Consider the following 20572-nt stretch of genomic DNA (forward strand, 5'->3'; position numbering starts at 1 on the left):
TTAACTCGCAAGGGCAAGCCTTCCTCACCCCTGCGCTTAGGGCACTGCTAGTGCCATGCACTTTCGAAGCTCTGAGCAAAGATTAACTTGCTGATCTTCACGGGTCCCCTGTGAGGTGTTATTTCAGGCTCTAAACCAGTTGCCTGTGTCTTTTATGAGGACGAGAATAAATGGGGGGGGAGAGGAAAGAAAACGAAAAGATTTTAACCTGCAGTCACTCAAATGTAGAGCAAAGTCCCAGCTCTGCCCTGGAGCAAGGCAGCTCTGCTCCCGGGATGGGGGAGCTGGTGTAACACATGGCTCCAGATGAAAGCTCCCAAATGACATCCACTCCAGGGGATGCGGCCCGAGCATCCTGGCACAGCCAGCCCCCTGGGAGGGTGCTTGCCCTGCAGGCAAGCAAAGTGGGACTCTTGTTGAGCTGATGAGAAGACAAGTCCCAAAGCAAGCTCCCATCCACCCCAGCATGGATTTGGAGTTTAGAGCCTGCATCTTTGTAGGGAAAAAAGTAGCACTTGAGTGCCCAGGGAAAATATTCCACGTGAGGCACTCTGGTTCAGGGCTTGACAACTCCTCCTGCCGCTGCTGGCACTGGAAACCATCCCCAGCCTTGTGGCCTAGGCTGAGGGTGGTTAAGAGCAAGGCCTGCCATTTTGGGTAGTCAGGCTGTGCTCCCACCTTGGTGCCTGCTAACCTGGCCCCCCAAATAAACAGATATCCTCCAGCACCTCCCTGGGCCATCAGTGTTATCAGGAGGGAAAGGGACGCACAGGAAGGTTGCTGGGAGTCAGACTGGCAGTACCCAGCTCTCTGAGCATCAGGCAGCACTGCGTTGCCTGCTCCCAGGCTTCTTCCAGGCCCTCTCTTTATCTGTCTTGTTTCCACTGAGGCTTTCAAAATCCAGCTTCAACTCGTTCTGGACACGGGTGAGAAGCTGGGCAGAGGGCTCCAAGGCAAACATTAATGATCCCCCCACTGCCCTGCACACCCCAGCCGACCTTTTTTGTACTGCTTGTGGGGTGGCTGCCTGCTCGGAGGAATGAGTCACGGGTTAGGTAACAGGCAGAATGCAATTAGCAGCCCTGGGCACCAATTACCAACTGTAACAGCCTTGCGCAAGCTCCTGTAATGAGTCACAGAGAGCAAGATTTCTCCCTCCAGGGAGGGGATCGGTGAGGTGTGTGTGTGGGGTGTCACCCTGGGAAGTCGCCAGCCCCTTCCACGCTGCCCCCCTGCCCTGGCAGAGCTGCAGCAGTCTGGGGTCTCTGTCCCATGCACCCCCCGGAGGATGGGTCAGCCAGCCCGCCTCAGGGCAGGATTGGGCACCGAATGGCCCCCCCATCCCTGGCACCCCCTCAGAAAAAGGTGTCTCACAGCGCAAGGAGCAGGCATCGGGCATGTTCTGGTTTGTACATGGTTGGGTCTGACCTGTTCCGCTGCCTGGCACTATGCGCTGTACAAGGTAGCTTTGAATCATATTTGAGTGTCTTTTGGGGACATCACTAAGGATCCTCTGCCTGTGTCCCCCTTTCCCTCCCAGATGATCTCGCAGGCCAGGGCTAGGAGGTGCTGCAGGATGCCCGGGAGCCATGGAAGCTGCCTTCACAGCTGCCTGGGGCTGCCGGCATGTGGCTGAACCACTTGGAGAGGTTAGTTTCTGGTTCAGGAGCAGTGGGTAGCCATGGGAGCAATCCCAGTATTTAGTACAGAGGCAGCGGATCAGTCACACTAGCTTCATATCCCTGTAGCAATGTAAAGCCTGAAGGTGAATGACTCCCCCACTGCCCCAAATCAGTGTAAGAAAGCATCGCTACTCAAAGGGATCTAAAAATAAAACCTGCAGGGACCCTCCAAAGGGGTATGGGAGATGCTCTGGAGATGTTCTTGCTTCAGGGAAAGGTTAGGAGTCTTGGAGACTTGGAGAAATACATGGGAGGAGGGAGAAGAAGTGGATCCAGTGGTTTCTTCCTTACAAAAGAAAAAAGTTGTAGCCAGGCACAGAGATGGGGTGAAAGTGTGTGCACATGGTTTTAGCCCTGCAGGGAGGTCTTCCCTGTGTGCCTGGAAAGTGTTTGTGTCCAGACACATGGTGGGAGTGTGGAACAGACGGACCCTGATCCCTGCCCTGCCCCCCTTTTCTAAGGTCCCATGATCTGACATGTGCACAGGGGGGCTCTGCCACATGGAGCCATGTCGCCCCCCCCCCATTTCCTCCGAGTCCCCATCTTATTACTTTTTATTTTTATTTTTTTGGTATGCTGAGATTGGATGCCCACAGCTTGCAGCTCCCTGAGGAGGTGCTCTGATTTCGGCAGCTTATGTAGAGCACTACCATCCTGCTGTCCCCATGCTTGCTGCCACAGGGAAGCTGGGGTGGGCGTGTGGGTATCATCCCCCTCCTGGGCTGGTTGCCTCTCTGTACGCCCCCAGCTGCTCTGTAAAGTGACCTAGTGGTAGCGTGAAGGGGACCTTCATGGTCATCCACCTTGTATCTCACTGAACCAGCAATAGCATGCAGCAGTCTGCAGTGCTGACCCCAAAATTTCCTGTCTGCAGTGGTCTTTGCCCTGGGGGAGCTCGTGCAGGACTTACTCAGCTACGCTCAGCATGTTCTGTGTCATGGCCCCAGGCTGCCCTCCTGGCCTCACTGGCCTTGTTGGGAGCCAGAGGGCTGGAGGGAAGGTGGCACAGGGGAGATGTACAGCCATACCCCGTGGTGGGAGGTGGTGACGGTGATGGTGGGGAAGGAGCTGGAGGTGCCAGTTTGCTGCTGTGCCTGCGGGACTCTGGGGTTCTCCATAGAGGGAGAGGACACCCCCCATTCCTTGCCCAGGGAAGGGAAAAAGGAAGCATCATTTTGGACAGCATGGCAGCCACAAGGAACAAGTTGCTGAGCTCAGCTGTGCTGCAGGGGCCAAGCACCCGGGTGGGATATAAACCCAATGGTGATGCTGAGCCATGGACACTGAAAGAGAGGCGGCAGGCCCTCCCTCGCACTCTCTGGTGCTGGTGTACCTGTTTCTGTGAGTGTCACTGGCTCTGCAGCCACCCGGGCAGCAGACTGTCCTTGGGCATCCTTGCTGGGGATGTGAGATGGAGGGGGGTAGAGATGGTGGCTGGAGGCAGAAAGAAAGGGACCTTCAAGAATGAGAGGGTCAGGGTCATGGTTTGGGGAGATAGGAGACTCTGGTGCATATGGGGGGGGGCAGCAGGGGGCACATAGTCCTGCTTTGGGGAGGCAGGGTGGCGTTAAAGGGCAGGGGCAGCGATTCAGAGCAGTGCCCACAGGCTGGGGGAATTCCTGGGGAAACATTGTTCCTCCCAAGAACAATATAGGACCCTGAGCCTGAACTTCACCTGAGCCCACATCTGTGCCACCTTCCCGTCCTCCCGCAAGAGCGCAGGGCTGAGCAGGGCTGCAGAGACCGGGCTGGGCTCTCACAGAGGAGCGGGAAAAACAGTCAAGCAACAGGTTTGTCCTCCCAGATCAGCTGCTTGTCACCTCGGAGATGTTCCAGCCTGGCCATGCCCTGCTGAGGCAAACCCACCGTCAGACCCAGGGCTCCCCCTTCTCCATCCTCTTCCTCCCCCGGGGCTGGCGCCCCGCCCCGTGCCCGGAGGCGGGACCGGGGCCGGGGCCGGGGCCGGCGGGGAGCCAGAGCGGGCTGCACGGAGGGAGCAGGTGGATGGAGAGGCAGCCGTGCTGCACGCATGGCACCCGGCCCCTTCCCTGCAGCCCTGCGCCGGCCGCTCGCCTTCGCCCCGCAGCCCCTGGCTTGGATGTGCGGGTTGGTGTCTTCTGAGGAACTGATGCTGTCGGTCCAGACTCCCCACCGATGGCTCTGATCTCCTTTGCTGCCCCATCGGCCCCCAGCCTGGCACCCTCAGCCTCTCTGCTGGGAGCGGGGATGCTCGCTTTCCTCCTGGCAGGCTGTGTCAGCCACCTGCCAGTCACCTCGGAGTATTTTCCCATCACGTGTCCCTGCCTCGCTGGGTCGTCGAGCCCTCTTAGTCTGTGAAAATTCCCCAGGCTTCACCAGTATCCTCTGGGGCTGCTGCCTCTTTAGCTTTCTGGTCTTCACCCACCCTATTCGTTGTCCTGCCCCTTCGGAGGCTTTGAGAAGAGTGGACAGATTCACGTGGAGGTACGGGCAGAGGTTGTCCTTGTTTTGATAGGATACTGGCTGCAGTGGGAGCAATTTGGGAGCCATGGGCTGTCGGCTCATCCGTGGTCTCTCTGGAGCTGCGGTCTTCCTTGTCAGCGTGGCTCTCCTCTCCGTGAGGCACCGTGGGGCTCAGGAAACAGCGCAGTACCCAGAGCTTAGGGAGGGGATGTCGGAGAAGCTGGAGCAACGGAGCAAAGTGAGCCCAGAGGATGCCACAGGGGCTGGTGGCAGGGGGCAGAAGGACCTGCAAGTCCATCCTCCGGAGGGATACAGGACTGAGGGAAGCCTGACCCTTGGGGACATTTTCATAGCTGTGAAGACAACCAAGAGATTTCACCAGAGCAGGATGGAGCTGCTCCTGGACACGTGGATATCCCGAGCAAGAGAGCAGGTGAGCGCGTGGATTTGGGCTAGAGAGGGGGTGTTTGGTAATGGGGCAGGAATGGGGTGTTGATGGGGGGGGGGTAAAGGCCAAAGGAAGGGGAGGCTGGGCACTGCAGTCCCACCCAGTACTTTGCCTCATTTTCCCTAATTCTCACTTCTGTTCATGTTGAAAGGAGGATTCTACCCAGCAAAATGTTTCACTGGTAGCTGGTTCATGGAAAAGGCTGGCAGAGAGGATGAAGAGCTTGTGTGCTCCCTTCCCGTGAAGGCTGGGAGGACAAGTGCTCTTAGCAGGCATCACCTGCTCCTAATCTAAGCCTGACTTTTTCAGCTTGAGGTGGAGGGGATTTAATTACCCTTTTTTATCCGGTAACACCAAGGGCTGCAGGCTGCCTGGGCCACACCAGACTGAGAGCACAGACTGTCCTGGGTCTGTCCAAAATGGTGGTTTTCTCCCTTCTAGTGCCATGACTCTGCTAGGTTTTGAGCTGAGTGGCTCCCCCCGGCCCTCCACTGGGATGCCCGCGTTGTGCCTGGGCACCCTTTGCCCCAGGACGGTGTGGTGCAGTGGGCAGGAGAGCAAGGCTGCAAGACACGGGTGCAGGAGGGGTGTTTGCAGCCCTGCTTGCTCCCCAGCCCATCAGCACAATCCATGCCTTGCTTTCTTGGGCAGATCCCCTCATGTTCATGATCTTGAAGTGATGTGGGTATACATTTGACTTTTTAAATACTTTTTAAACTGGGGTCTGATGTTTTCACCCTTTGCTAAAGCAGAGTTTGGAGAGTTTCCTTCCTGTTAGAGGAACTGATGTGGGGCACCACGTTGGTGGTGCTTTGCAGACTGGCTTACTGGTGGGCAGAAGTACTCCCGAGGGCCTGGGTACTTCTCTCCCTCCCTCACAGAGCTGCTCCTCAAGAAAGAAGAAATCCTGTGGCTGCCCCCAAAGGGTTGTGTTTTGTTTTTGTTTTTTTTTTTGCCTCTGCCTGTGTGTGATGGGCACCTAGAAGACAAATTCAGGCCTCAGCAAGGGAGGGGGATGGGGGCGGAGGTATTGGGTAGGAGAGCGCTTGAAGCAATGCAGGGTTTTCTGGGTAAGGGTGGTTTTCCACTTTATTGTGCTGCAACTGTCTGGTCTGCTGCGGTCGTCACAGGAAGCCGTGTCCTATTTTGAGCGCGCTTCCTCTCCTGTCTGTGCGTCCCTCTCAGCATCTGAGATGCCTTGCTTCCTCCTTCAGATGCACTTCTCCTCTCCGCCTGACCTCAGCCCAGCAGCTCTTTGGAGAAACCAAACCCAACCACATGGCTGCACTGGCATTAAGATATTGTGACTGCGGCTTTTGGAGTGGATTTTTAATGAGCAGCTCACCTTTCCCTCCTCGTGTGTTTGAGAAACGGTGCCTGACCATTCCGCTGATGACAGAAATTAGATACCAGCTCCCCAGATTCATCTGACCCTCTCTGTTTGGTGGGCAAATGATGTCCAAACCTGGGAAGAGGTGTTGAATTTTCCATGCTGCTGCCAGACACCAGGAAAGCTTCACAGACTGAGCAGGAGAATAGGAAGGAAGGGTAGAGCGGGAGCATCAGTCATTTTTAAACAGTGTTTTTTCATTGTTATGAATTTTTGTTGCAAGCTCAGTGTTTTTGTCCCCCCCGCCTCAATTTTCCATGTTTTTCTTCTGCTTTTTTTACTAAATGGCCTTGAGGGCAGGGGAGCGGGGGTGGGGCGGGAGGTAAAGAGAAGTACATGAAAGTCAGAAGCCTTTTTTTTTTTTTAAATATACTGCTGCTGGAGGGGTTTTTGGAGGTAGGGGAAAGGATTAGTTTTGAAAAATGGACGATATAGAAACCTCGCTTAGCAAAAAAAAAGAGAGCTCTCAATTTGCAAAGGACATTTAATTGTTGTGGGGCCAGGGGTAGGGCACCAGACCGCCTATTATTCAGTCTTTATGGAGAGGCATAGGCTTTAAGAGCCAGTCTCGGAGAGATCCATGTCTCAGAAGCCCTGATGTGCAGAGGCTGCCTCCTCCTAGGGCTGACTCACCGTCTTGCTGTCTCACTCGCCCTTACTCATGGCTGGAGACCGATTCAGTAGGTCCTTATCTGCAGGTGGCCAGCAGGGAAATTTTAGCAGCTGGCCGTGCTGCTGATGCCAAGCCTGGTTTCAGAGCTGATTACCTGCATGTTGTCCTCCTGGAGGAAGCAACCCAGACCTCACAGGTCAGGCTTAGGTGACAGTAACAGGAGGCAAGAACAGCTGTGTTTTTTATGGCTAGGATAGACTTTACAGGAGCCAAATTAAAAGTCCTCTATGTTGGACTCTGTCAGGATAGACCATAAGAGAGACAGAGATTTTCCCTGAAACTACACTGTTTATACAGAAGATATGCAGCTGGTGGGAGATGGGGAAGGGGAAGTGTGGGGTGGGTGTTCTTCACTAGAAGTTGGACCATGCTCTGCATCTTGAGAACTGATCCATGACAAACTTTCCACTGGGCCTTGATGAGGAAGTCATTTCAGCGAAAGGCCTTTTCCTCAGAAAAGGCTTCATCTAAACAGAAGTGTTAGTTTTGATGACTGTTTAGGCTGGACAGCATCTTAGAGTGGCTTACATTCTTGGCCCCAGGTTAAGTCTCAGTTTCTGGTCTGAAATTTTGTTTGGTAACGTAAACTAATTCTAGCACCTCCCATCCTTTCAGAAACCCAAATATCCAACGGATTGAAATGAAACCTTTAAATCACCCATCCTGAACTGGCTTTCACATTTTTTAGCGTTGTGAACACACTACAGATTTTTAATCTCTTCTCCAGGCAGGGGAACGGCTTCCTGCCCAGCCACACCAATAGCCCATAACCGATTTTGGAGGCTGTTTCTTCCTGGAGGAGGGATACCTTAGGAACCTGGGAGATGAATGTGGTCATGGCTTGTCAGATTCCACATCTTTTTTCCCTTTTCCTAGTTTTGCTTTGCTAGGCTACTTTCCCAGTTTAGGGTGAGGGGACCTCAAAGTCTAGTGTTTATCAATTGCATGGGCACTTATGTTCATGGAGAACTGCCAGGCAAAGCCATTGAACACCAGTAGCTCCATATCACTGCTGGCACTGCTGTCCAGCAGGCATCTTTTCCTATCCAGCCATCTTCTCCACTCTAGAGCTGCATCCCTCCTCAAGCCCGGATCGGCTGCCCTGCAGCAGCAGTGACAGCCACCCTGGGCTGCTCTCAGTGTGGATGGGAGCCAGGCTCTGTGATTTCCCCCCACCCCTGGCAGCAGGAACCATGCTGGGGGCAACGGGGTGCAGGAGGCGAGTGGGAAGCTGTGGCTGAGCGGCTGCTCCATGAGCCCACAGGCTGCCTGCAAGAGTGGGCAGCCTGTGAGCGCTAAGGCACCATGACAGGAGATCCTGCATGGCTGCATAGATGGTCTGGTGGAGAATAGGAGGGTGGATATAGTGGGGAGGCTGCTTCTGTCCACCCCATTTGGCTGCAGGGACACAAGTGACACTGGGCATTCCTCTGCTTGCACGTCCCCAATGGGGAGAGTAGGTCTGGTGAGGCCAGAGAGACCTTCTGAATCTCTTTCAGGCTCCATTAGTATGGACAGCAGCAGCTGATGTCTCCTTGAGAAAGACCTGTGCAACTGGGCCAAATGCTCTCCAGGCAGGTTTTTAGCTGGGGCCCTCACTCTCCCATCCCAGCCATCATGTGCGGCTTTGCTGAGGGACACATGGCAGCAGTCGCTCGGATTCCGGCAGCAGCTGCTGTTCCAGATTTCCCACTCTCGGAGGCATGAGGGATGGAGGGATGAGGATGCAGGCAGCTGCCTGTGCTGTTGTGATCTCCTTCAGGACAGAGCCAGGGCACACACCCCAGCATCTCTGGAGTACTGCAGCCAGGGGTACCATGGAGATCAGAGTTTGGGAGAGCCAGGGAAATGAGATTGCCTAGCCCCCACACTCATAGCCCCTTTTTCCAGTTCTTTTGGAGAGCCTGGCATTCCCCATGGTTACAATGCTCCTTCATCCCTGGGTTCCCACAGAAACATGTTGGATGTCTGCAAAAAGCATTTCCCACCTTGCATCAAGAGGAAAGTGGGAACCTTGGAATATTTTCACAAGTACAAAATCTGGGAAAAGATACAGATTCCCATTTTAAGTCAATCAGATATAATGTTTATTAGCTGATTTTATATCTGTAAGCAAGTCATTTCCAGCAACAATGTTTCTGTTTTTTTGAAAATGTCAGCAGGTCTCAATGGTTTCAGAACATTTTTCTTAAGATAGTTTCTTGTCATAGTGGAAATTTCTGGCTCTGACACACTAACGAGGGAAATCCCGTGCCACTGACAATCCCTGCCTTGCCTGAAGGTTGTGATATGGTCCCCTGACCCAGAGCAACATCTTTACCTGAGACTTAGCTAATTGCTTCTTGTCCCGTGATCACCTTGAAAGTGGTTTTAACTAAGAGCCTTTACCAGTGGGATGGGGTAGGAATGTTGCTGCAGCTCAGCTGTTGGAGGGTAATTAGCCAAGTTGCTGTAGCACGTACATTTGAGATCATGAAACCATTCTGCCTCCTCTGCTCAAGCCAGGTGGTCTCTGAGAGTTTTTCATTGCCTTCCTTTTGTGTGCAGAACATCTCTTTTGCCATGTCCTCCTGATGGGGTCATATCTCCCAAATGCTGGGTGGGTGTGGGGAGAAGTAGAGACTCTCATCTCCTCGTCAGGAACAGTGACAGCTCCTGGAGCTGTTGTCTGCCTGCCTTGTCCCCTTTGTCCCTGCCCAGGTGCTGTGTTTAACCAGCCTGTGGGCAGCTGGTGGAAAGAATGTTTACGGCTCGCGACTCCTTTTTGATTTCATGAAAGCTCATTTTCTGCCTGAGGAAAGCTTTTCTCCACCAGCCCTGATCCCCGCCTGGCTCTGAAGAGGGGGAGATGAGCCACATAATGGCAGCGAGGGGGATTAGAGAGGCATGGGGGTGGAGGAAGAGGAGGAGGAGGCGGGAAGCGGCAGGGAGCTGTGCACACTTAACACACAAACAGATGTTCTCCTTTTAACCTGAGCATCATTCAGCCATGGTGCTTTCGTTTTTCTAAAACGGCTCCCTCACCCCTCACTTGGTTTCGTGGTTCCTGTTCTCCCTGTTCCCAAGGCGGCGGGGCAAGGGAAATGAAGCCACACAAGCGCTGATGATGGTGCTGTGCGGGAAGGGGGAGCGCGGCCATCCCTCTGCTCAGCTGGCGCCTGGGAGGGGGGCACAGCATCAGGGGATGGGGTGGGGTGACCCCAGTGAGCGAGTCCGGCTGTGGGGAGGAAGGGGTGGGTGTCCAGGAGCAGCACCAGCTCCAGTCCTGAGAGTAACCTCCTTTCCTTGTTTCCCCAGACCTATGTCTTCACAGATGAAGAAGACGATGCCCTGAAAAGGAGAATGGGTAATGACCTGTCCTATAACACCACCTTCCCCTCCCTGCCTTCAGCTTCTGAACTGTCATGGCCTTGGGAGGGTGTCTGGCACCCACGAAGCCCCCAAGTGATGATTTGCTTTAGTTGGTTACCCCAGGGCACACAGCCCACTGCAGGCAGGGTGCTGTCTGCCTTAAAGCATCCATCAGTGGAAGCAGCCCAAAAGAGAGCCCTTCAGCCCCTGCACCCTGGCTGGCAGTGGGCAGGGTGAAAGTGCGGTTGGCAGGTGTCCTAGTCTTGGCCAAGATGCCTGTTTGGGGGACCACGAGGAGGCTGGCTGTGAACAAACTCCTTCCCTCCTGCCCAGAGGTCCTCCCCGTGACCGCGTGAAGCAGGCCAGCCTCAAGCCACAGCCTTCTCTCTCTCCTGGCAGGCGACCACGTGGTCTTCACCAACTGCTCTGCCGAGCACAGCCACCCGGCCCTCTCCTGCAAGATGGCCATCGAGTTCGACACCTTCCTGGCCAGTGGCCGGAGGTGAGGCAGGGCTGCCGCGGGGGGACCCCTGAGAGCAAGAGGCACCCTTCTTACCGCAAACCTCTTGTGTCTTCGTTCCTGTCTCCCTCCAGGTGGTTTTGCCATTTGGATGACGACAACTACCTGAACCCTCGGGCCCTCCTGAAGCTTTTGTCCTCCTACTCTGTGACGTGGGACGTTTACCTGGGGAAACCCAGCCTGAACCGACCCATCCGGGCCTCCGAAACACTGCCAAACAACCAGACGGTACAGCCTGTGGTGGTGATGGTGGGGCCAACGGGTTGTTTCTAGTGCTCTGGCTCATTGGCTGTAGATGTACCCCAATGAGAGACAGGTCCAAAAAGCAACAGGCAACAGCTGAAAACTTGCCCGTCTTGTCTGAACCTGGTTGTAGGTGTTGACTCAATCAGATCTACCTAGGGAGGGTCCCACGTTGCTGCTGTGCCTTTGGGTACCTGTCTGCCAGGAGATAAGCCTGCCTTGGGCAGCCCACCTGCTGCTGCCAGCAGGACCTTGGTGGCTCCAAATATGAGGAGGTCAAAATCCATGCTGTATTGTTGGCAAGTCCTTCTTCTGGGCAGCAGTCAGGGGTCTGGGGTGACAACAGGGGTGTGTTTATCCTGGCATCAAAGCTGGGTTTCCAGCATCTCAGGAAGCATGGTATTGTCTGAGCCTCTGCCATTGATTTTCTCTGCTGTTTCTTTCCAGAAATCCGTGCGCTTCTGGTTTGCCACAGGAGGAGCTGGGTTCTGCATCAGCCGCAGACTGGCAAGCAAGATGGTGCCTTGGGCCAGGTAAGCTGTGCAGCTGGTAGGTATTGGAGCCTTTGGGGATGAGGAACATGGACGCACATTAATTCCTGGCAGCATCAGATCTCTATTTGCATTTGTGGTGGTTGCAAGGATGTTTGCAAGGGTGCAGAGTACCCTGTGCTCCACATCTGCAAGTACATGGAACAGGAGGAAGGATGTAGTGGGTGGGTCTGCCACCTGATTAAAAAGAGGAAAGAGCAGGCACGTCAGCAAACATGATTGTAGGATGACATACTCTCCCCTCCCCAGCTCCTTTCAGCTCTTGGTTATTCCCCCACACTCCTTCCCATCCCTTTCAGCTTCCTCTGACTCTTTTCCTAAGTGCTTTCCCTTTCTGCCTATATCCTCTCCCCTTAATCTGCCTCTTTCCAACCTCCTGTACCTCCCTCCTAAGCTAATTTCCCATTCCCCCACCCCAAACCCTCTTCAGCTTCTTACGGTGGCCACTGTAATTTCCTCAGCTTGGTGCATGGAGAACAGAGGTAGGCCCCAGGGTGTTGTGCTAGCGTAGCCTACAAGATGATGATGTTTTCCAGGATATCCTAGGTTATTTCGCAGGCTATATGCACATACACTGATAGGCAATGGCTGTGCCAGCCTTAACCAGATCTGTGCATACTCAAAAAGACAGACCTGATCCACACCAGGTGGCTGGTTTAGCTGAAACCCATGGTATGTATTTTATGGCAGACCCAGACAGGAGGATGATCTGTGATCTAGGGTAAAATGAAAGTGGCATGGATAGATAACACCTAACCTGGCATAAAGTCTGCCACTACTGTGTTAAAATGCTTAAACCAGATTTGAACTAGCAGAGGGGTGTTATAATAGAGAGTGCTTCATGCTGTATGGCTGCTTCCAGTTACAGGAGCCTTAAAATTGGGTTTAGCCTGTCATAAAAGGATGGCCAAGCGTGTGGTGTTACATTACAGTGGAGCCATGGATGACTTATTCAAGCTGCAAGAGACTGTCCTGTTTCTTCTTCCTCCTGGTCCTGGCCACGTGGTCCCACTGTTTCTCTTGTGCTGGCTTGTCTGACCCCTCAGGGGCTCAGTGCAGCTCACCTAAGAGGTGGAAAAGTGACTTGGCAGGGTCTGCCAGCTCTCTGTATCGGTTCACTGAGGAGCTGGATACGTATCAGGGACAGCACCGGACAATTGGTGGGACAGCATGGCTGGGAGTGGTCAAAGAGCAAGCACATGCCCAAATCTTTGGAAGTGGAACTCAGGGATTTCTTGCCTAGTTCCACGATTTACTCTGGTTTTCAGTTAAAAGGCCTTCATTTGTCTCCCACCCAAGTGGATACCTATATCCTCCCCAACCCTTGTCCTAACCCATGCAGCCCTGCTCTCTTCCAGTGGCAGGAACTTCCTGAGCACTTCAGAGCTCATCCGCCTGCCGGACGACTGCACCGTGGGTTACATCATTGAGTGCAAAGTCGGCGGGCACCTGCTGCCCAACGCGCTCTTCCACTCCCACCTGGAGAACCTGCAGCTCATCCCCTCCTCTCAGCTCATGCAGCAGGTGAGGAGAGGAAATGGAGCAAGAGGGAGGTGTGTGAGGAAGGAGAGGTGGATGAGGGGAACTGACAGGCACATTGCCCCTTTGGTGGCACTGTTGTGGGTTGAATCAATCATGTGCTTTTTTGGGGAGGCTTTCCTGACAAATGTTTCTTTGAAATAAGGAGCAGATGTTGCTGGCAGCCTGGATGCCAGTCACAGTGCCCCTGGTGTCAGTGGTGGGGAGCACATGTGCGGGGGGTGATGCGAGGATTGAGGGCATCCTTGGGGGAATGTGGCACAAGGACAAGCAGAGATGATGATTGATTGGGGAAGGGGCTTTGACATGGCACCATGTCTGCCTTGTGTGGGGAGATAACAAGGGGTGTGGGGGAGAGGCAAAGGGGAGAAGCAAAGGGGAGAGGCAAAGGACTAGCACGGTGGACCAGCCTGGGAGGGAAGAGATGAGAGGTAGAAGGCAGAGGCCAAGCCAGCAGAGAAGGAAACAGAATGGCAGCTTCTGTTGCCGAAAGCAAGTTCCTTGCTCCTGAACTCACCTCACCCTCCCTGCTCCTTTCTTACCACCCCTCTTGGCAGGTCACCCTCAGCTATGGTGTCTTTGAGAACAAGCTCAACGTTATTGAACTCAGCGGCCCCTTCTCACCCCAAGAGGATCCCTCAAGGTATGGGGCACGAGAGCTCTGGGTGTTGCTGTGGTGTGAGCCCTCAGACAATAGGCTGGGAGGGGGAGAAAGCCGAATGGGGTGCAGGAGGTCTAGAGTGAGGGACAGAAACCTTGCAGCCACATGGCTTATTGGGTGAGGAGCACACCAGCACTAAGCTGCTTGTGAATGCTTACGAGTCTTTACAAACCTTTTTGGACGGGTGAGAAGAAAAGGAGTATCGAAACATTTTATTTGGACAATGCCAGAGCCAAAAGTATTGCTGTTTATTTCACATTTTGAGACTGAACAAGCTAACCTTTTACTTCTGGGACAGGAACAGAAATGTTCTTTTAAACTCAGGAAAGAAAATTCTGCTTGCTTTTTCATTTTTTGTTTCACTGAGAAAACTGAACGGAAAAAAGAAAAAGGTTCACTTCAGGCTGACTGCAAACAAAAGTGTTCTTTGATTTACCTTCTCTGCTTTGAGTGAACAAACCTAAAGTTGTTATTTGCAGAGCATGGGTAGGAAGCTCCTGGCTGGAGATAGCAGGGGTGGGAAGCAGCTAGGCGACAAAAAGACCATCAGCAGAACCATGTAGCGGGGGCTGGTGCTGCGCGCATCTCCCTGCCTGTGATCAGGGTGAGCCATGGGCTTGGGTTACATGGGCAGAGCTGGATTCAGGTGTTGGAGGGAGGCTTGGCTGCTTAGCTTTGCTGAGAAAAGACATCTTGAGGTGAACAACCAGTCCTGGAGCTCTGTAGTGCAGGTGTGTGCCTGAGGTGGGATGGGACATGAGGGAGAGGTCTTACCAGCTGCGCGCTGGTGCAAAAACAGTCACCTGACCTTCCTTTGCTCTCTCCCCAGCAGGTTTCGATCACTTCACTGCCATCTCTATCCCGACACCTCCTGGTGCTTGCAGGCTGTTGGCTGGTGATGCCTGAGCCTCAGCTGCAGTGGGTCCTGGTGACATCCATTCACCTTGTGCATGTAGGGGCTGGAGCACTGAAGCAGCTTGGTGCTCCCAACTTTCCCTTTTCTATGGTGGTCTTGGGGCTGTGTGATGGCTTTTGCGGTCCTTCCTGAATACCGGTGACACAGGACAAGAGACAAGATCTGTGCCAAAGATGGAAAACATGGGGCAGACACAAGCATGGGCTTCCCATCTGTGCTGGGATATGTGCAAGGGATGGGAGCAGTATGCCTTCCTGAGCAGCTCAAGGACTGGGTGGTGACTGCTGGGCATCTGGGTAGAGATGGGGACCTGCTGCTGCTCCTTGCTGTGGATTCATCTTGCTGGACTAGAAAGGCCCTGGGTATGGGTAACCAGTGCCCAACTGAGGAAAGCTGATAGCGTGTCATGGCTGCAGCCTCTCTGAGCAGGCTCACTTCCTCCATATCTGCCTGTGGTTTCCCCACCACCCACTCTTCCCAGCCACAGCCCCTTGGCTGAGTCTCTGCTTAGTCAAAGTCTATAGAAATGGAAAATGTGACCATTTCTGTGGTGAATGAGTGCTGGAAAAGTGTAGTCCTTGCCTGGCAGAGGGAGGATGGGCAGGAAGTACAAAGAACCAGGAATCCCCCTCGTCTGCTGGGACAAGGAGAGGGTGTGGGGTGGGTGAGCCAGGAGGAGACAAACCGAGATGAGGATGGTTCCTGCACCGAACATTGAAGGCTTGATCTTGCATGGCCCTGCATTATTCCTCTCTTTTTACCTTCTTGATATGGGGTCAGGATAATCTTTGCTCTAATTACCAACCTGTCGTCTGAGATTAGACTCCAGCTCCTACCTGTGAGAGAGGAGACATAAAGGATTAGGACTGGCTGAAAGAGAGGAGAAAGGAAGAGATGGAGAAGGAGCGCTCAGGAGCGGATTAGAGGTTACAGCTTTATAATCTTCTCTGTGCCCTGACCAAAAAAATTAAGTCGTGAAGGAATGGAAACAGCAAGGCAAAGAGCTTTTTATCTCTGCATTTCTTTCCTCCAGATGCTAAGAGCAGCTTTCTGCCTTCCTGCTATCCCTGCTGAGCACAACAAGGGGGAAGGAGCAGGCCCAAATAGGTTATGAGCTTTCTGGCACATTTGTAGAGAGTCCTTTTCTCAGTACAGAGCCTGGCATGAAAGCTGGGCAGTTCTGCTTGCTGGGAGATGAACCTTGGCACCATTTTGTCCATGGACACACGGTTAAATGGCTCAGGGAGAGTGTTGCAGGGAAAGCTGGAAGGCAAAGAGGCTGTTTTAAATGGCAGGTGGTGCCACAAACAGGTATTTCTCTTTAAAGAGCCTTTCAAAACACACTGCTGGGATCTGTGAAAGACTCCTGTAATCTCCAGATGAAAGGACAAATGCCCTTTCTCCGAAGAGCTGCTTAGCTTTGATGCTGCTGATGTGACTAAGCCTGCTGCTGGTGGGCTGGAAGAGCCAAGGGCAACTATCATTGCGCCTCTACTGTTTTGAAAACTGGCCACCCTGTCGCCTCCTCTCCCCCATCCCCCAAGCACAAGCATCTCCTACGTAGCACACACAAGGTTTAAAGGAAAGGCATCAGAAAGACCTTCTGCCTCTGCAAAGGGAGATCTAGACATGAATGAGCACTTTAATTTCTGGAGAAGCAGAAAGCAGAAGCCTGTAGAGCTGTTTATCGGCCTGGTCATTCTTACCAGCATTTAACCAGCTTGTGAAGCAGCAAAGAGCCCTGCTTTCTTCTCTTGGACAACATGCCTTTGTACTGGAAATTCATCCTGAGCAGGGACAGGGGCTACCTAATGCCAATGAGCATTCCTTGAGTCGTGCAAAGCACTTGGCTCACACAGCTATGCGAACCTAGGAACCATGTGGCTCAAACCAGAGAAACCCAACTATTGGAAAGCAGGTGCACCATAAAGAAGTCCTGCCCTACAGGGTGAATGATTTGGTTTGAACTTAACCAGAAGATGAAAAATGCTTCCATGAGAAGTGAGAGTCTTCAAGAGAAATGTACACTACCCAGATATCTTCTTTTTTTCCCATTCAGACTCTCAGCTGTTGTTGTTAATTGAGTCTTTGAGTTAAAAAAAACAGTCCTATCTGTAGATGTCCTGGTGACAGTCAAGCAAAATGCAATTCATGTGCCTGGAGAAGGAGAAGAAACTCGTAGAGTGGAGTCCCTTCCCTGGGGAAAAGCAAGCACAGAAACTGGAAGCCCACTTTGGGTCCTGGCCTCAGCTGGTCTGAACTAGCCTGGTGCCTTTTGCATGGCTGAAGATCAGATGCTAAATGGGTTGAGGGGCTGCATGGGGACTGGTTTAAGACGGGGCTTAGTTCCTGGAGCAGATAAGTGCCACTTCTGTGGAAAATGTCTTGTCTCATAAGGAAACCGAGAACAGATGAGAAGATGTCTGGGGCAGGGCATCTCTTGGACTGTAGAGAAATGAATGACAGAAAAGTCCTGTTATGCCTGTGACGACAATGCGCTGGAAAGAAAATAGCTTCTGAGTTGACAAAAGAAACCAGGTTTTCTCTAAGAACAGAGAGACAGCTTAAGGGGACATTCACCACATGAAATCTGATCAACGTTAAAACCTGAGTTAAAATTAGTTTCAGGAATGGTGTCTGCCCCTGGGGCTTGCTGTCAGATGTTGTGGTTTTACAGTCTCATTTTCCTAGTTTATTAAAATGTTTAGCTGCTTGGGAAAATGAGAAACAATCTCACGTGAAACTTTTCAAGGGGCTGCCTTTTTTTATTCTCCTTCATGATTTTCTGATGTAACTGTTAAAGTTTTTGGAAAGGTTCCACTGGGTCTATTACTTTTTTTTTCTCTTTTTCTTTTTTTATATCGCTCGCTCTCCTCTCTCTCACATTCCCTTTTCTCATTGCAGGGAAAAAAATATCCCAAGAATGAAAAGGGATGGAGACATGGTCTTTATTTTACTGGGAAAAATGGGGTCAAAGTCAAAGGTGTTGGCATGACCCTGCTGTTGTACAACATTAAGTGTTGTTCAAGGTTTCAAGTACAGAGACCTCCGCCTGCCCAACACCATAGCAACCAACACTATTAATGATGATTAAGCTGTATACTGAAGATTCAGAAAAAGGAGAAGGAGGGAAAAAAAGGCAGTTACAGTGTTTGAAATGTAAAGTATTAAGTGAGGCTTTCATGTTAACAATATCCTTTCTTCACTTTCCCTTAGCTGTGAAGAATTTTTATAAGAAAACCCCTATTTGACAGTGCAAAAAAATGCTAATGACTATCCTTTCTTTAGGGGGAAAAGAGAAGTTAGTTGAAATAGGTGGGAAACTGCAGTTGTTGCTAAAGGCTTGAAGGGGAGAGAGAAGAATAGCAACATTAGACAATACTTCTGTCCCTGGTGCCAACTCCTCTTAACAACTCTGCTGCTGAAGAAAAACAGATTTCTAAGCCACTGTGGGATTTATCCAACTCGTACCCAGATTGCAGCCTTCAGCTCTCTCCCCAGGTCTCTTGCTAAAGATGCAGCCTTCAAAAGACGAGCAGTTTATTAAACAGAAGCCAAAAGGTGAGAAATAGGAACAAGAAGAAAGGAGATCGGAAGGAAAGAAACCACCAGGAAGGACCTTGGAGGAGAGCAGAGGAATTTAAGTTGTGCATTGAAAGTGCTGTTTGGGAGCTGCCCAGCAATAGTGGGAAAGGGGGTGTTGCCTGCACCCCCAGCTCTGGGTGTTTTTGTGATCAGGACAATTGTAGCTCACCAGTGCCAGAGAAGATGCCAGCCTGTGAGTAAGACTTCACCTTGGAAGAGGTGAGATCAGGTTAGTTGGCCCCAAACCTCTTCTTCTTTTTCTTTTTTTTTTTTTTTTTTTTTTTAATAACACTCCATAGAAGTCAACAGGTTTTAATCTGACAGTTATACTCAATTCCTTACAGCAGATTTGGCCTCTTAATTTCGAGGCTTCCTCTGCCCTTGCTTACAATGTAGGCTCTTCAGACAGTCCAGGGGTGGAATCAGCAGCTCTTGTCATTCATTTATTTAATTTCTTTTGTCTTCAATCCCTGAAAAACCCTACAAGACAGCTGGCTTTCCCTTTTGCACCACTGGCTACTAGGGCTGTACACACCTGAGCACACTTCTGGGGTGGATGCAAAGGTGAAGGAGGGTGACTGACTCCTCCATTTGGAAGCTGCATAGGCAGAGAGAGGCATGGACCATCCTTATGTTCTTCCTCAAGGCATCTGCTAGCAGCTGGTGCCAGAGGTGGGATCTCATACTAACTGGGACTTTCGTCTGTCCCAAATACCTCTGGGCTTACGGCTACACTGAAGAGGATGTGTTACCATAGGCATAAGCAAGGCCAGGAAGAAGAGCAGCATCACAAATGTACAAATAAATGTGTCTGTTTTCACCAGCTGATGCAGGAAGTTTTCCTCTAGACTTTCTGCCCAATTACCTGGGAGGTTAAAGGAGTGCAGGGCTGAGCTGTTGTTGCTCAGCTGGCATTGCCTCTTTAAGGCTGTTCCTTGACAGCCTCAGATTTTTGTCACTCCCTGTTTGATCCAGCTTGGACTCCAAGAAAGCTGGGAACTCATCTCTCTCCCTGTTTGAACAGTATGTGATTAATTACAGACCCTGAGAATGGGCTCCTTGCCTATCTCTCATGTTTAAATTGCCTTCCAGGATTTTGCAAGGCTAAGGAGCCTCTTCAGATGTTACATCTGACTGTGCCTCGGTCAAGCCTCCCTTGGTTTTGCTGGGAGCTGCATCTGATTCATAGTGAACTTTGAGAACAAATTACACTGAGTTCTTTGTACATGGATTTGCTGGCCCTGACCCTCCTGCCACTGCTTGAGAAGAAGACAGTGTTGATTTTAGCAATATAAGGAAAAGTGCAATTAAACAGGGCAATTGGATGGGGAGAGATGCTGCTGTTCTGAACCCCTGCTTTCCCCATCCCACCCCTAGAAGTGGGGCACAGAGAGAATCTGCAGCTGGTGCCTTTGGCCACAGTGTATCAGGTGGAGGATATGCCATGAAATATCCAGCGTTTGCATTGGCAGAGAATCCAGCAGCCCGTCTGTGAGCCAAGATCAGCTTGTGCTTGGTGCTGGACGGAGAAAAATGGTGCCTACCCTGAAGCACTTACTTACAAGCGGAGACAGGGTGGGGAAGGAGGGGAGGGCTTACAGGATCAGTGGGACAGTATTGTCACATCTAAGGAGGGGAACAAGATGGTCTTTGGGACAGTGAGGGGAAGAGTTCAGGACCAAAGATCCCTCTCCATGAAGAAATACCATGAAGCAACAGGTCTGAAAGATGGCTGATATAAACCCATGAGAAGGGATGAAGAAAGTGGTTTGGATAAGAGAAAGAACCAGAACAAAATCTGCATCCTCTTCATGGCTATGTTGGCAACTGATGAATGCTGGCCTGAGGACTGGTACCTTGGGGCTTAGGGGTTCAACAAAAAGAGGGGAAAGCTGGAAAGAAAAAGGCAAGGACTGTCTTCCCCTACCCACACACTCAATGCTGGCCTGTGGCTTCTCACTCTTGGCTACCCCAGTAGCATAGGAGGAGATGTGGGGCTTGGAAAGAGCATTGACCTCTGTTCTGTGCTGTGTGTCTTCTGCCTGTGGAGACCACACATAACTTGGCTTTCATGAACACTCAGAGAAGCAGCAGACTGGGGCAATGAGCAGGATGGATGTGCTGAAAAGACTCTGCCTCTTCCTCACTGCCCCACCTTCCCCACACTACCATCAGATTTGGCTGGAGCAAGGCTGACTACAGAAGCTGGCCAAGCTCTCTCTGCTTGTGATGGTATGCCCCTCTCTGGGCTCTTGGACAAGTCTGTTTCCCAAAGGCATGGTGTGGGATGCAGACAGACAAGGTCTCGGTGCAGCTGGTAGGGAGAGCAGGGCCCCGTCATACCCCCCTCCCTTTCCCCCAGCATTCAGCTACTGTTGGACGGTGTCTGTTTTTAGAAAAAGTCACAGAATCCACAGCTGAGCTGATTTTCCAAAGGGACGTATAAAACAAACAGCCTGCCATCTGCTCTCTTGTCCTGGAATAGCGGCTTGGAGGGTGGGGGAGAGGGAAGGAGGAGAATGAGGGGAATGAGAAATGGAGGTGGGGGGAGAGGGTGGGAAGGAGGGGGAG

The 20572-nt window shown here is 51.9% G+C and overlaps 1 protein-coding gene across 2 annotated transcripts; it reads left to right on the top strand.

Annotated features, from left to right (window-relative positions):
• The first annotated feature begins 3643 nt into the window (after positions 1–3643).
• Positions 3644–20342, top strand: MFNG (MFNG O-fucosylpeptide 3-beta-N-acetylglucosaminyltransferase). 2 transcript variants are annotated; one of them, XM_087766117.1, is made up of 8 exons: positions 3644–4557; positions 9933–9981; positions 10386–10488; positions 10581–10734; positions 11197–11282; positions 12659–12824; positions 13397–13482; positions 14330–20342. In XM_087766117.1, exons 1-8 carry the CDS (start codon positions 4210–4212, stop codon positions 14397–14399), a joined length of 1062 nt encoding a protein of 353 aa, XP_087622243.1. In that variant the 5' UTR covers positions 3644–4209; the 3' UTR covers positions 14400–20342. The 2 variants fall into 2 exon arrangements, with proteins under 2 accessions (XP_087622243.1, XP_009473458.2); XM_009475183.2 differs by having other exon boundaries at positions 14333–20342.
• The last annotated feature ends 230 nt before the right edge of the window (positions 20343–20572 follow it).

Source organism: Nipponia nippon, unplaced genomic scaffold (genome assembly GCF_047370975.1).
Source record: "Nipponia nippon isolate SJK-2023a ecotype South Korea unplaced genomic scaffold, ASM4737097v1 scaffold_3, whole genome shotgun sequence".
NCBI classification, from domain to species: Eukaryota; Metazoa; Chordata; class Aves; order Pelecaniformes; family Threskiornithidae; genus Nipponia; species Nipponia nippon.

Bases quoted from the DNA above. Each gene is read 5' to 3' on its own strand.
- MFNG (XM_087766117.1), top strand. From the start codon at position 4,210: ATGGGCTGTCGGCTCATCCGTGGTCTCTCTGGAGCTGCGGTCTTCCTT. The intron at 10,489-10,580 runs GTGAGGCAGGGC...GTCTCCCTCCAG, and splicing joins TTCCTGGCCAGTGGCCGGAG to GTGGTTTTGCCATTTGGATG. The intron at 11,283-12,658 runs GTAAGCTGTGCA...GCTCTCTTCCAG, and splicing joins AAGATGGTGCCTTGGGCCAG to TGGCAGGAACTTCCTGAGCA.